The following is a 16,648-nucleotide window of genomic DNA, read 5'->3' on the forward strand; positions in this document are numbered from 1 at the left end:
CTTCTAAGGATTGTAGTTGTTTGCTGTCCACCAATCCGGTGTAAAATCTTATGTACCAGCCCGAGTCGAAGCCACAGAGAAAGCACTGGAGTTAAGTTTCTGTAAAAAGGTCTAGGTCATTGATCCGTGGGTCCCACGCCTCACAGGGAGGCTTTCCAAAATGGACCTGAAGTGAGTTTAACATCTTCACTTTAATATAAAAAATGTATATTATAAAATGCTAAAGAAGAAGGTGGGGACAAGGCACAAAAAAGGTTGAAAATACTGGTTTAGGTTAAACATCCTCTGCTCTCAGCCAGCTACAGGATGAAATTGTAAAGGTTCAACGGTAAAGGTCATGCAGGGATTTATTAGCTATTAAATACAATATCGCCCTTGGCAAACAGAATGATAGTTCTAGGACATCATGACTATAGTCTATTTCTACTTCAAACCTTAGTATACATACTATTTTCGCTTCAAGACCTGTAATAATGTAAGTTTTAATTTATTCAAGAAACTATTCATTTTTGGTGTTCTCAAATAGATATGTATGGAATATTTAAAGCGGATTTAACAAAGAGTTATAAAGGTAGATTTCCAATGACAACGACCCGAGCCGAAGTTTTCGTGAGAGCTCTCGAAAAACCTACGTAAACGAAGTTAATGCTAAGCGCCTATGCAACCTATCTACTTCATATTATTATTTACTCCATAGTTCTAGATATTTATGAATAAAACGTTTTAGTTTTTTAGATATTCGAATGAAAAAGAGAAAGATCTAATCAGAAATGATATCTGCACCAAATCCTAGATCATTGACTTAGCTCAAAGAATTGCTCGTTTTATGCGGAACTGGGCAATGCAGTTCTGGAGATCGTGGCGGTATTTGGGAGGCTATGTATAGGCTATATATACCCTCACTAGGCGTCTATCAGTTGAAAAGAAGAAATGTTTTTTTTTTTTTAAGAAAAATAGAGATATTTTGAATGGCTTTCAGGTGTCGAATGTCAAGAGACAGCTTCAGGGCCAAGATGTGGTTCATGCCCTGATGGGTATTTAGGCGATGGACAAAGATGTCAACACGTTTGCGACGCGAGGAAACCTTGCGGGGACAGACGTTGCACGCCCATTCCGTCCAGTCCATTCTACGACTGCCAAGAGTGTCCTAGAGGGTACCAATGGAACGGTAAGTTTTATTAAATGAGGAAATAGTTCAAAAATCAATTATAGATTGAATATTTTCACTGCATATTAAAATAGAATTATTTCAATGTATTATAAAAACAAAAAGGAATAATTAAAAGGCTGGCAATAAGCAGGCTGATTGGTTATAAGTGTAAAAGCTAAAAAGAAGTGAATATGTAGAGGAGCTACATATTCACTTATTTTAAGCTTTTGTCAGCAAAAAGTTTTAAAGTTTTTTTATATATTTTCAATCAGCCTATTTAAAGTGATCAGTGGCAGATCGATTATAATTAATTTTAATGAGTAGTAATCTGAATATTCATAGTACCATTGTTCCCGTTCGATTTACAGATAATATTTTAACAATAATAAAAATATATTAACGAAGGAAAATAATATATAAACTACTAGTTGCCTCACCCGATTCTGTGAGAGTCGTCACAAGTTGTTAATGTGTTAATTATTTTAAAATTATATATTATTGATATGATCCCTCTCAGTAGAGTGGACTATGAAGGGCACGAAAGAATAAAAGAGAGAGAAATAAGAGTTACTAGTTTGTTGCATCCGAAAATGAAAACTAAATAGATAATACATATTCAGAGATATATTATTAACAAGTACTATTTAAAAAAAGTTTCCTTTTTCTAGTTTAGTAATAATGTAATTACTTTCTTTTTATTATTATTATTATTTACAATTATCCATCTAGAAACAAATTTTAAAATTTGTTGGTATTATTAATATCGTGATTATTATTAGTTGGTATGCCTTATACTGATCATCTGCGTACAAGTATGATTCACTATGATCTTATTGCGAACGGATTCTAGTATTTAACTTGGCTTTTCATAAGTCATAAATATTATATACATACGTCATAATAAATATTCATTAATGTATAGGATGTGTGTACATTTAAATGTTAGTAACATGAATACATCAATGCAGGATACACCTGCGTGGACATCGACGAATGTGATCTTATCCGACCGTGTGATGAGCTGGTATCGTGTAGAAACGAAGAGGGTGGATTCACATGTGGCTCTTGTCCACCTGGGTACGAAGGCAGCGCGGGTTGGCGGGGAGCAGGCGACGAGCGCCGACGAGAGCGCTGCGTCGATATAGATGAATGTGAGGACGGACGGACAAACTGCCCCAGAGGACGGCTGTGCGTTAATACACCGGTGAGTTCATTTATTATCCCTGAGCTCGTTGAAGTTATAAAATACATAAAACCTAAAAGGACTGTCAAACATAGAATGCGTGTTCAGGGGTCGAGATGGGGGAAAAGATCGAAGAAGGCAGCATCGCTTTCCTTATGGGCGACCACTAATATAACTCTATATTCCTAGAATTCTCCTAAAAAGAAGTACAATACACAATAGGCTAGAATAAGACTCGGAATTAAGTCAATAAAGGTCGAGCAAGATCCCAAGCTAGCCATGAATAAAGCAATATAGGTTTAGTAGAACGAAAAGACAGTAAAATAACTATAACTGTATTAAAGTAAAATTAGAAATGAAAATTACAACAAATAGTAAAAAGTAAATAAAATTGAAGTCGTGTTAAAACTTTGATAAAGTAACATAATGTGGTTTAGGAACGAAGATGAAGGTAGAAAGGTGATTTAAATGTGAAGAAAGGCAGATATTGTAAACAAGGAAATCGTAATATAAGATTGTGAAGGATGAAAGGAGGAAGTGTAATAAAAGTATAAAATAAAGAAAAGATTTACCCGAGTTTTGAAGCCCCTGACCCACACCAGGCAGGGATGAGAGTATTCCAAAAATGAGGTCATTTAAAAAAGCTTTAGTGATAGTGGGCAGGCCAAGAACCTTGTTCAAAGGACCGACTGGAAGTAGTCCACATTCGGCAAAACTATACTACTATAATATGATTTTTAACAATAAATTCTTTCAGGCGTTTTTACAAGATTCTTACGTTAAGCCTATTGCAAAGCAGAGGTCTCCACTAAATATCGCCACGATGATTTGTTTTACTTTGTCCACCCTGTGACTTTGACTAATACGAAACATTCCCATTCCGAGTCTACGGGCGCGCTTGTCACTCGAGGACCTTTCAACCCAAACCGCCGACGGTTGCGCGTGTGCGTTCCGCCTACTTCAAATGAACAACGAATGATGAACGAATGACTTTGGCTTTCTTAAGTGTATATTAAATGGATTACAGGGTTCGTACACGTGCGTGCCATGTGGAGGCAACTACTATGTGAACACTTCAAGGCCCTGCCTTGAGCCGGATTCATTGGTACAGCGCTGCGAACCTGCGCGGTGTCGTCGCTTCAATGCGGTTTGCGGGTACGGGCAGGAGTGTGTGTGTGCGGTGAGTACAGATCACTGTGTTTCACGCAAATACTTCATGACATTTTCACGGACTGTGTTTCACTGGAGTCATTGAGTTATATTACAATATTACATGCTTTAGGTTACATTTTTTTGGTAAAACTATATTTATACAATTGTTATTATATAAAAGAGTTGTTTCTGCAATTTATATATTGAGTATTTCAATAAAGTAATTACGTTTTTATTCGTAAAAATGTAAGACAATTTTTATATAATGAAATATTAAATTAAATTTTATATTGGCAATTCCAGTCAAAAACAAAAATGTTGTAGTATGGCACACTAGTACGGCAAAAAACTGACCGAGGTGATAACTACATGTATAAGAGATTTCCGTCTATGTACAGACTCAGCACTATATCTAGAACTATTAGGCTTAGATTTAGAATTCTGCAGGAATGTTCGTTTTGCTAAGTAATCTTTACTTTTACAGCAAAGATATTCGCAAAAAATTCTCCGGCAAAGGAGATTCGGGGGAAATTCATTGAATTTTATTTATTGTCATTTGAAAGTAAAATAAACTAATCAAAAGTTCTTTGCGTCAAATGCGACAGCATACTGATAAACAATTGTGATTTGTGACCTCACGTACGTTTTTGATCAGTGCACGAAAATATCCAAAGAAAATTGACATGCCTCAGGATATAAATGTACAAAACATGTAATGTATCAGTTTTAACAATAACAACAAAATTAGTTTACCTGTATTTTCTATAAGAAAACACAAGAAAAACACGCATTAAAGGTCCATTTACGACACAAACAACTTATAACAAATATAAACGTTTCATATGGAATACTATATTAATATTTTTATTGTTGCTTATTTTTTATGGATAAATATAAATTGTTGAAATATTTGCTATATAATTAATCATTTGAGCATTGGTATGCTAGCGTTATAGGACCGAGACTTACAATCATACGTCGTAGGTTCGATTTTAGAGAAACAGTGACAACAAACAAATTTCTAGAGGATGGCTAGAAGCATCTTCTGCGTACCATAATACTATACTTCCATCGCATACATGTACGCCAAGCGCGGCCTTTATGGTATATCTCCTCATAGATATCTTTGGGGAAGGCCTAATCCTTGCAGTGGGCGTCTATAGGCGTCCTCTCGAATGTAAACACGAGAATAAAAGAACATATAAATAAGTATAAAGTACCTTTTCAGACTGGATGGGCAGGTAATGGAACTGTTTGTGGTCCGGACAGAGATATAGACGGATATCCGGACCATAAGCTTCCTTGTAACGAGATGCATTGCAAGGCGGACAACTGTCCGGACGTATCTAACTCCGGACAAGAGGACGCTGATGGTGACGGCATTGGAGATTCATGCGACCCAGACGCGGACGGTGATGGTATTCCAAATATTCCTGTAAGTGATCATGAACTGGTATTATAATCATCATTTCACGCGTAGGTTCTAAAACACAAAACAACCAACAATATTCACTAAAATAATGTCACATCCTTTAACTAATCTCTTAAGTTGAAAGTTGTAATTATAAGGTGATCAATTTGTTTAATTTGATCTTAGTTTCTATTTGTGCTATTTAAACATTCTTATCATGACGTAACAATAAAACATATAAGTGACTATAAATGACATAGGAGGAAGTAAATTGAACAAATGATTTCATTTCTGGATGACTACACATATAAGCAGTAACTGAAATAGTTTGAAGGATCGCTCGTTTCGAGTGGCGGTGGGCGGGGCACTACGCTCGTGCAGCTAGCGGCCGTTATGGCCGGAAAGGTTCTCAAGTGGCGGCCACTCGGCATAGTTTGGCTCCCCACAAGATACGACCGACGAATTAATCAAAGTCGCCGAAAGTCGCTGGTACGGGGCAGCGTAAGACCAGCTATTTTAACAATTTTTTGAGCAATTTAGTGGGCGTATCAGCTGACATGAATCAATTACATTATATGCAATACAACTCTTACGTATTGCTTCACTGCAGTTTTAAATCTCTCGTCAAGATGTTATCACAGGCAACCGAAAGAAACTAATCACTAGTAAATTGAAAATTTTATTAACAAGATATATTATATACTATTTGTATACAATTAATATTATTCAAAAACGCGCTTTAATTAATTTATTATTCTCGTTTAGAAATGATCAGGTCAACCTCCCTTCAAAAATAATGACTAATATCATATTAAAATTAGATAATGTTTTTAGGACAATTGCCCGTTAGTATCTAATCCCGATCAGTTGGATAGAGACGAGGATCGAAGTGACAAAAGAGGAGATGCTTGTGACAACTGCCCGCGGCGTTACAACCCTGGTCAGGAGGATGCGGACCGAGATGGCCTCGGTGACCTCTGCGATCCTGATATGGACAACGACGGTGAGATCACTTTACATAACACAACGCGAGCAAGAATCTTGCACAATTTTTTCAATACGATCTTTGTTTTTTTGAATCTAAATATAACAAAGAATTTGTATAAAAATAATTTAATTACATACAGGTTGATTATAGATGGAAAATCTTTAAAAGTGAGAATGTAAAGCTCATTATTTAGCAAAAAAAATTAAAGATTTTACACCTATTTCTAATCATTCTATATAAGGTCATCATTTTGAATTTTGAAATTGGAATGCGACAGTGTGCATTATACACAACTTGTGTAGAAGAATAAAGTCTACAGGGATATATAGTAAACAATAATCAATTTTAATTTGTAGTCATCTGAATTTTGACAAACCTTTGAATTCTTTATTATCATTTCATTATTCATCGTTTACAAAACTATTGATTTTTGGTTGAGATGTATCATAAATTATTTGACAGCAAATTAGTTATGCATTCACCCCTTTAAAGCTCTTACACATATAATCTATCATATTGTATTACATTTGGTAGAGTACGGCTTGGCAGCTATCAAAAACGAAGTTATTTTAGGCAGATGTCTATCACATCACACATACTTGATTTGCATCTCAATACGATTTTTGTAGTTTTTAAATGATCACGTCACGATTTAAGTTTGATGTTTACAATTGATCCTATTGACTCTATATAATGTAATTTGTGTTGAATAATATCTTTAATATATATCTCACAAAAAAATTAATTTCCTTAGAATTATAGCATCTCAATCTGAAATCTATTGCTTTGTGTTAGCCTTTACCTGTTTCGAATTCGTAGAAGTCTGGGGTCCCTATTTGGCTTGTATATGGCCCCAAGAGCTCTAAAGTTATAATCATCTAAACTCAGACATCTCAACCAGAAGCTTATTTATTTTTATACCGTTACAATTTCATCGAATTAAGAACTTAATTATTCTCAAGCTCTTAAATTTACTTAGCGACTTCAATCTATAGACTAAGCCATGCCAGTTCGGATAGAACTAGATGCAAATAAACATGATTATACTTTTGTTTTTTGACCATTTGTATAAAATAGGTAATTTGCAAGCGATAATACACAAGTATTTTTTTTTAATATTTGCGTATTTTAGGTATCATAAATGAAGATGACAACTGTCCAAGAGTACACAATCCGGGGCAGGAGGATATGGACGGGGACTACATAGGAGACGCGTGCGACAACTGTCCACGCGTGCGCAACCCTGCGCAGGACGACCTCGACCGAGACAACGTTGGAGACGCCTGCGATAGCGACGTCGATCGGGACCAGTGAGTCGAGATAATAATCTCACGTTTTCTCTACGAATTTGAGACACTCTAAATAATTAATTGTATATCATTATCATTTCAGCTGTATATGGTTCATATGGACATAGGCCCCCACTTAGGTTAACTTTCTTTTATTAAATATTTAATGGAATAAGGCGTTACCTCGCGAAAGTCCTTCCTAAGTAAGAAAAGGACCAATATTTAGCCACTTCCGCTCATGCAGTGGTAGTCGTGCAATAAAGTGCACCGCCCGTGCAGTGCCTCTGTGTGACTCTGTGTTTGGCACTAATCGGTGTAACATAACTCCTGAAGATGCCCCGTGGAGGGGTGAAACACGTCTTGAGTGATTTGGCGGTGGCGGTTGTGTGATTCGCATTGTTTGCCGCATACGCATTTATCAGCGGGCTGGCGGGCACTTTATTGCACGACTACCACGCATGTGCGGAAGTGGATAAATATTGGTCCTTTTCATACTTTCTTTTATTAAAACACGACTAGGTTGAAATTTTATCCAGAAGTATATTGTATAGTGCATCTTCCGATCTCAACAAAGGTCGTTTGTCTTCCTTATGGGTGTATGTTCTACGCTGCCCTTGCCGGTTTCTTGTCTTCCTCTAGAACCTAAAGACCACTTTTAACAACAGTTCCGCGCGCTAAATATCCTGCCCAGCCTTAATAAATCTAAACAAATTTAACATTCACTACAATTAGTTCTGATGTTCTAAAGTTTATTATTATTTGTAGAAAGACTATATTATCATTTGAGATTTCAATGTGTTTTAAAATCAACACTTCAGCGTACTAAACGCTATTAAATACAACAGTCAATATTTCAACATATTTTATGTATGTAGTTATTAAGATAGATGTAGTAATCAATGTAATTCTTCTTCGTTATTAGTTCAGATGTAGGTTTACAGCAGGACATAGGCCTTCCCCAACGACTTCTAATAATTTCAGAAGGATGCAGCCTGTGTCAAGCGTTTTTCGATGATCTATCCACTGTACAGAAGAATATCCTACGCTATGGTTATCGTTTCGTGGTTTCCATTTCAGAACCTTAAGGCTCCAGCGGCCATTGGTTCTGCGCGCTATATAGCCTTCCGTCTGCTACTTTAGCTTGATAATCCGCTTGAGTATGTTCGTTCCTATCATTCGTCTCCGTAGATCCCTATCTTTTCATTCCAGATTCGATCTCATAGAGACATCCCGAGCATAGCCCTTACCATAGCCCGTTTTAAACTGTAAAAGTGCCAATGAGTCCAGTTGTTATACAGGATATATAAGATTATCGTTTATAGGCACGAAATCTGAGTTAAAGCTGTTTTTGAAATTTCTAAGGGATTGAACAATTAATTTTTCTTGGGAAATAAATATATTTTTTTATTTATCTATTATTCTTTCTAATGTTCTCTATGTCCTCTTGCTCTGTTATCTTCTATCCTGTTTTTGTCTGTAAATTTGTGTGAGTTATATCTCATACATCGCTATTACGTCAATAGAATGTTACTCTTTTACACTCAACTCAAATTTTATTTAATTTTCAGAGATGGCGTTCAAGATGGTCTTGACAATTGTCCAAACTTGGCAAACAGTGATCAGTTGGATGTTGATAATGACGGTAAAGGTGACGCCTGCGATGATGACATAGACGGTGATGGGATACCGAATCTTGAAGACAATTGTCCTCTTGTACCAAACCCTGATCAACTTGATAGTAACGGTAAAAAAATTTTTAGTTCAAGGCAATAAATAGCAATGCCCAAGAATGTAAATAAATAAAAGTTAAAGTTTAAAAACTATTTTTAAAAGTTATTGTATTGAATTTATCTAGGTACAGTAAATTTACTAATAAGTCTGTTTTTTTATTTAATTAGTGCATTATTAAAACAATTATAATTTCTTTTTTAAATACATTATTACTTAAAGTGAAAATATCAAAGGTCAGAGAAGTGATTGTAATAAATTTTTGCAAGTAATTTTATGGTCATGTTTTGTAAAAAAAAAAATCATTCCACAGGCGACGGTGTCGGTGACTTATGTGACAACGACTTCGACGGAGATAACGTCACAAATGCTTTGGACAATTGTCCCAATAACTCCAGAATATTCCGAACAGATTTCAGGTATTTATATAGCTAATGATTTAAAACTTTGTGTAGGCACAGCAAGGTAATATTTTGTGTCTAAAAACAATTAGAAAGAAATGATCAAGGATTGTTGCTTAGATATAACGAGTTTGATAGCAGGCAGACACTAAGTATATTAAATAACTTTTTAAATTTATTCTTTTATTAAATTTTAAATTTATTCTTTTATTTAAATTTATTCTTTGATAATTCAAAAGGCATTACTAGGAGATGGAATGTAAAATTATAAACAGATGTATTAAAAACTGCAACAGAGCTATGTCATTTATAGTAGCCTAGGCATGGAAATTTTTTCTTCTTCTAGTGGATTATTAGTGTAATATAATTTCTACTGTAACACGTACCAGTGAGGTTCCAAACGTTTCTTGATCCGAAAACTAGTCACGATAAAATTAATCGAGTTTTTTGGGATCAATTTCTCAAAATTTTCTAATATAGAAGTTTCAGCATAATATAATCAAGAAAATAAAAAAAAATACGTTATGTGGTATAAATGACTAAAAAAAGGAAGAATTTCTTTACTAGTTTTGAATAGTAACATTTTTGAATTCATTTCATGACAATTCAGAAGTCTATAAAGTATTTTATAAATTTATAGCGCCTAGAGAATGATAAAATTGTTGTTTTAGTTGTGCTAACCTTAAGTATTCCATTTATATTGTTATTTATTGTATTTACTTTAACAGTACACATGACTTATTGTTTTATATAGTCATTGAATTTTCTTTATAACACTCTTCGCGGAGATTATACTCTATGATTAAAAATACGAATGATTTCTACATTCTGTACTTCTCTCCCTCTCTGAAAGGAAGCTCTTGTGTCCTAACAGTGTAAATATTTCAAAAACCTAATCGAAGTTACTAAAAGAAAAAGATTAGTTTATCCCAGAAAATTTTCTTTTTGATTATATATTTTTTATTTTGTTACTATATTATACCATATTTAAGTTCTAGAATATATGAAGAACTATTGTTTTTTAGAATATACTTGATATTTATCAATTTTTTAGAGAATACATGACAGTGCGATTGGACCCAGAAGGCGAATCTCAACAGGACCCCAACTGGGTCATAGCTAATGATGGAGCCGAGATAATTCAGACATTGAACTCTGACCCAGGGTTGGCCGTGGGCTTCGACAAGTTTGGAGGCGTTGATTTTGAAGGAACTCTGTTTGTTGATACACAGATAGATGATGATTATGTTGGCTTTATATTTGGGTAAGTTAAATTACATATGTATATGTTTGCTTTCTTCAGTCGAAAGACGCCCTCTGCAAGCCATAGGCCTCTTCTATGATGACTGGTTTTGTTCTGCCTGCATCCCTTACCTCTATCTTAACGACATCGTCAGTTCATCTAGTGAGGGGCTATCCACGCCGCATGTACTGGCTTGCAGTCACACGAGAACCCCTCTGCTCCAACGGCTATCTGCTGCACGAGCGATGTACTCCGCCCATTTCCACTTTAGATGAGCAATTTTTCGAACTACGTCGGTGTCGTTGGTGCTGCGAATTTTCCCATTTCTGTTTCGATCTCGCAACGAAATCAAACCATAGCTCGCTCTATTGCTCCCCATTATATTTACTAAGAGTTGAATCATTATCATCATCAGTTTAATAACGTCTGCTGCACATAGGCCGCTTTTATGGATTTCCTATGGAACCGGTTGGGAGCGGCCATCCAGCGTCTTTTGATGATCTTGACATGGTCATTTGTTCACCTTGTGGGTATTCCTACGCTGCTCTTGCCGGTCCGTGGTCTCCGTTCCAGAATCTTCTATCAAAACCTTAAACCCCCAGTAGCTAATATGACGGATTAAGCTTAAGTTATAAATCAAAGAGCTTGAGTGGCCGTCTTCGGAATATACTGCAAATTTTGTAAACTAAATTCTAGACATTTGCCAAAATTAATACAATTCAGGTTTCTCATGTTTAAATTTTGGGGAAAGACAGATCAAGTTTGATCAGAAAGTATATTAAAAGTCAAATTTAACTTTTTATGTGTTCAATGTTTTAATTTTATTTAGATTTTCAATAAATTTATAAGCATTAGAATTATAAACGAACTTACATTTGAATATGGAAGAATACACAGGTTGTAGGCATACATAGACTTAGTGATTACTCAGGATGCAATATTACAAATAATTACAGATTTTAACACAATTCTAAATGAACTTCTAAAGTTTATATATTTCGCGAAAAAATTACCAAAGTCGATCAGAACTTTAATTTAATTAGAAATGTAATTTTACTGTCAGTGTGTACGACTGATTTTGGTACAAATTAAATTTATGAAGTATTTATTTTATTTTATTTTTTAAATCGTTTATACAGGTATCAGAACAATAAACGATTTTACGTGGTGATGTGGAAAAAGAACACACAGACATACTGGCAGACGACGCCCTTCAGAGCGGTAGCGGAGCCCGGCATTCAACTGAAACTTGTCAACTCTAAGACTGGGCCCGGGAAAACTTTGAGAAACGCGCTGTGGAATACTGAATCTACTCCCGATCAGGTGAGTTGTAAGAGTTGATGTACAAAGATTAAAATCGTAAATACTTCATCATCATTACTGAACATAGGCTTCTTCTAAAGGTGTCATATACGACTGGTTAGAAGTAGCCTACATCCAGAGTCTTTCAGGTAGACAGGTAGACAAACAACCTTGTTAGAGGATGTTCTACGCTACGCTTGTCGGTGTCGGGTTATCATTCTAGAACCCCGGCCTCTTGCGGCCATCTATTCTCGCGCACTGTCGTCACTCACTTTCTACCTACGGATCTCCTCATCCCTGATTAGACCTCCTAAAGAAATCCACAGTAAAACCTTCACAAAGCCGTCGGTCCAAAATTCGATTATTAAAAACTTTTCAAAAAATATTATCTATAAAATTGTCGATAGTAGTTGCGAACATCATTTAATAATAATATTAAAGAGCGTTGTTATAAACCATTAGAGCCAAAATATATCCGTATATTACATCGATAGAATTTTAGATGAAGGTCACATTATCGAAATGACATTTTGGCAACCGACAATATTTATTAATTTATATTATCTTACATAGAGATCAATTGTATATGTCCTGAGAAAAATACTCTATGGGCCCAATTGGACAGCAACTAGAATAAAAGTTGACCTCTCAAATAACACCTTGAAGTAACGGGTATTTCTAACGCGGCATGATCTGAGAAGGGCCCATAATAGACGGGGTACTTTTTTGCAGTTGGCATGACCTTTGTACTGATTTATATATCTTTGGCAACCTCTTTAGTTGCTGAACGAGCCACGGAGGGGGCTATCGTTCGAAATATTGACATACCTCCGTGATCGAATAAAACTTTATTTTATGCAAAGAAATCCTGGCCATGTTTTTCTGCCGTTTGCCACCTCGATGCTGATGGAATTGTAAATGCCAGTAAGAAAGATTCGCCGTGCGGGTGCCGGGTCTACCGCGTTGTAGAGAAAGGGTAGGGTACGGTGCTCAGGATTGACAACCTGCTAGCAGATTGAAGATTGCAATGCATTGGTATTTACCTTTATCGACCAGACTTCTTTACTTACTTAACCAAATTCCAAATAATCCTAGCAATTGCAATTGCTTTGGACGCTCTAGAAGCTTATAGAAATAAGTTATGCAACTCGCTCCTGTACCGCATATAAATTCACAATGCAACTTTCATTGGTTATTCCGTAAATGAAGTACTTTTTAAGCTGTGTGTGGCGTTTGAGTATATTTGTTGCCTAGGGATCAGAGAGTCCCATTAACAACATATGTTTTAATGTTCTTGAAAATAAAAATAGGTCCAGTCTAAAAGACGTAATCGCTATTATCTCGGGGATTTTATATTTTTGAATTAACAGAATATTGTTTTATGGAATATGAAGGTTAGGATTATATAGTATTTTCACTATTGTAGGTGACACTTCTATGGAAAGACCCGCGTAACGTGGGTTGGCGCGAGAAGACTGCGTATCGCTGGCGTTTACTCCATCGACCAAAGATCGGACTGATCCGACTGAAGGTGTATGAGAACAATCGTCTGGTAGCGGACTCCGGCAATGTGTACGACTTCACCCTCAAGGGCGGCCGCCTCGGTGTGTTCTGTTTCTCGCAGGAGATGATCATCTGGTCTAATCTCGTCTATCGTTGCAATGGTAAGCATAAAACGTACTTAAATACCATAACCTTTGTTTGAATTTTTATTCGACGACAAAATTAGACAATCTTTTTTCGACGTAGACATTATTGAAATATAATATTTAATAAGTTTCTTTAGTTATTACGGAAATATTGTACCAAATGATTTAAAAAAATATTAATCGCAGATTGGATAATCTAAAAAAATTGCAGTCATTTATTAAACGAAAATGCATCTGTAAGTTTTTAATATTTCTTTATTTATTTAAATCCTCTAGCTACATTTTAAAATTGACTATTATCAAACATAAAATATTACATAAACCAAAAGATTATAAATACCATCACTAAGTGGATACAACTATACAACAGTTTGATAATAAAAATAATAAGATAAATCCAATTATAAAAATAGTCAACCAGGATTTTAAATCTACGTATTAAATGTAAATATAATTTATAATAACTTTTATACAATACGACTGTAATAAAACTAAACATTACAGATTATTGATAATTATTTACGAATTATTTCAATAATGTATATTATTGTATTAGGGCATTGTATTGTAGTAGGGCTTTTGCAGCTTCATCGGAACTGAGTTAAAGGAGCGGAACGGTATGTGAAATTAAAATTATTGTTTTATGCCTCAGTTATTTATGCTCAATTACTATGTCAACCTTTTGATATTTAATATTTTTTAATATAAAGAAAAATATTCTATTAAACAATTTTTAGTTGTATTGAAAGCAATATAAAGTGCAAGGGCGTAAAAGAATGCTTTTAAACAAAGTCTAAAATAAAAATGTACTCATAAAAATCATGTCTATGTTCTTAAGAATTTATTATAACATTTAAGAAATCTAAACAGTATCGTAAATGTTAACCACAGGTCACTGAACTGCTAAACATGTTATTTTTTTTGACTGTATTAAAATTATACTGCGTTCGATTTATTTTTAATCTCCGAAAATCGACCATATATCTTCCTACCGTCCTCAGTTAAAATGGCTGCTTATCCGACAGCACCATTCACTTTTCTCTTTACTCTTTTCTCCCGCTTCACCTGCCTACTTAACACCTCAATTCCAATTCGTAGCCAGTACACAGAGTAAAATACTTCGCTCCTGGAGCATCGTCTACTTAGATGTCCCTCCCACAGTATCGACTTTATTCGCTCCTCCTTCGCAATACAATTTGTTCTTCTCTGGAACGCACTCCACCTCGATATTAGGATAATCAGGAATCGTTGCGCATTCAAAGTTGACTGAATCTTTACGATATTTGGATTTTATCATTTAATAGATTCACATAAATAGTATATGATAGTATACATATATATACACATATATGTGTATATTTATATATATATATATATATATACATATATGTATATATTTATAGTTAGTATTAGCCATTAGTATATAAGGTGTTTTTTATCTTAGCGATTGTTTCTTTTCATTTTTTTTTGATTTCATTTCTTTATGATATTTAATTTTATTTAATTCAGTTTGTAGTTGTACATAAATTGTATAAGGATTAATTATAATACACTATAGTTATAATAAGTGTGTACAACACGATAGGTGTGTACAGTTCCTTTTCGTGATTTGTATAATATCACCAAAATATTGTTACAGATAAAATTCCATCGAACATAGTTTCCGAACTACCGACACGACTGCTGAGGAAGTTGGAGGTGGACCATAATTTTATTTACGCTTAATACTTAATAATATCTCACTAGATATTACGATCAAAACACATTGTATAATTGGGAAATTATCACACAATATTACTAACAAAGAATATTTCTAATTTTGTAAGACTCAAATCAAATTTTATTATTGTGATTACAGCACAAATAGAGTACAACTATTTCTTAAAGTTTTCTTTGTATTATTATAAATTGCCTTATATTATCATTTACATTGATCGGCGTTCTTTATACGCGTATCTTTATAAAGATTTATACAGGGTGTAAACATATACTTGTATTACTCCTTTCAACTCTATTTTCCTAATTCGATTTTAACATTTAGGAAATGTAAAATGCTAAAATTTGTACAATATTTTCTTATTAATATGACTTAATATTGTGGATATATGAATTTAAACATGCGTATGTGGTTTGTCAATAATATGTTCCAAGTTTAGTTTTAAATAAGTGTATCAATAAATACTATTTGAAACGAAAAGAAAATTCATTCAATCACCTCTTTGTTGCCCAATTTTTTTATGTAACGGGAAGCCATCTCTCAATCTATATGCGTTTTTCATTTCCTTTGTCTGCAATGGAATATCGAAGCAGAGTTGAGCGAAAAGTTTTAATTTAAATGCTATACAAATAAAAAAATTTAATTATATCCAAGCTTCATTGATCGAAGGTATCTTCTCACCAGAAATTTTTCTGACTAAGCTGTGAATAAAAAAATATTTATCAAATAATTAAAATGCTTTCTTAATGTAAGATAAAGGGGGGTTGTTGTCAATCTTTTTTAAAAGCAAGTTCGTAATAAAAAAATCATTATTTAAATGTATAGTGGAGGACGCATGTATTTTTTCTTTTCTGGGCGGGGGACGCTTCTAACAGTTAGTAAAAATAAACAAATTTTTTATTAATAATTTTTTTTATTCTTTTATCATTAATCATCATCATTTTAGCCTTTAAGCTTCTGGAAGTGGAAGCCAGTAGAAGTGTAGCATGCTGGCTTCCACAGGCCTCCTCGATCAAGAGACGATTCAAGATCCTTAGACGAACAATAGTAATCGTCATAGTCCAGTGGTTTGGCAAGTTGAAGTAACAATGGGTAAACCCATAAAGAGCAGGGCAGCTTATTGTTCTGGAAAAGAGACCATCGACCGCTTCCAACCAACAAATAGCAGACTATTTTATCTTCTAAAAGTCGCGAACTCAGCTACTCCTCTGAGCTTCGCTGATTTTGAGTAACTGGTTCAAAAAAAGAACCATATAAATAAAACTAAAAAAAAATTTCGTCGCTTAAAACCATTAGTGGCAGTCTTTTTGTACGTGTAATAATTTTAATAATTAAATATTTTTAATAATTAAAATAATATTCGGTACTACAATTATCCTACATAATTTTATTTGCTATGACGTCTTCTCTATATATTTTATAAATGCTTTAGTCT

At 34.4% G+C, this 16,648-nt stretch overlaps 1 protein-coding gene across 1 annotated transcript in view; it reads left to right on the forward strand.

The window, feature by feature from the left end:
• Tsp (Thrombospondin) overlaps window positions 1–15,347 on the forward strand; it is a 46,750-nt gene extending 31,403 nt beyond the window's left edge. The window contains exons 10-21 of the mRNA XM_068764038.1: window positions 980–1,168; window positions 2,119–2,354; window positions 3,361–3,513; window positions 4,714–4,920; window positions 5,731–5,899; window positions 7,017–7,194; window positions 8,742–8,917; window positions 9,215–9,320; window positions 10,357–10,566; window positions 11,685–11,868; window positions 13,274–13,511; window positions 15,136–15,347. Coding sequence (XP_068620139.1) covers window positions 980–1,168; window positions 2,119–2,354; window positions 3,361–3,513; window positions 4,714–4,920; window positions 5,731–5,899; window positions 7,017–7,194; window positions 8,742–8,917; window positions 9,215–9,320; window positions 10,357–10,566; window positions 11,685–11,868; window positions 13,274–13,511; window positions 15,136–15,221 — 2,132 coding nt within the window. The 3' untranslated portion in view covers window positions 15,222–15,347. The remainder of the gene's footprint in view (window positions 1–979; window positions 1,169–2,118; window positions 2,355–3,360; window positions 3,514–4,713; window positions 4,921–5,730; window positions 5,900–7,016; window positions 7,195–8,741; window positions 8,918–9,214; window positions 9,321–10,356; window positions 10,567–11,684; window positions 11,869–13,273; window positions 13,512–15,135) is intronic.
• Window positions 15,348–16,648: the final 1,301 nt, after the last annotated feature.

The sequence above is a fragment of the Battus philenor genome, unplaced genomic scaffold (genome assembly GCF_028537555.1).
Source record: "Battus philenor isolate CCGP_79_NKW_IND1 unplaced genomic scaffold, ilBatPhil1.0.hap1 SCAF_19, whole genome shotgun sequence".
Classification (NCBI taxonomy): domain Eukaryota; kingdom Metazoa; phylum Arthropoda; class Insecta; order Lepidoptera; family Papilionidae; genus Battus; species Battus philenor.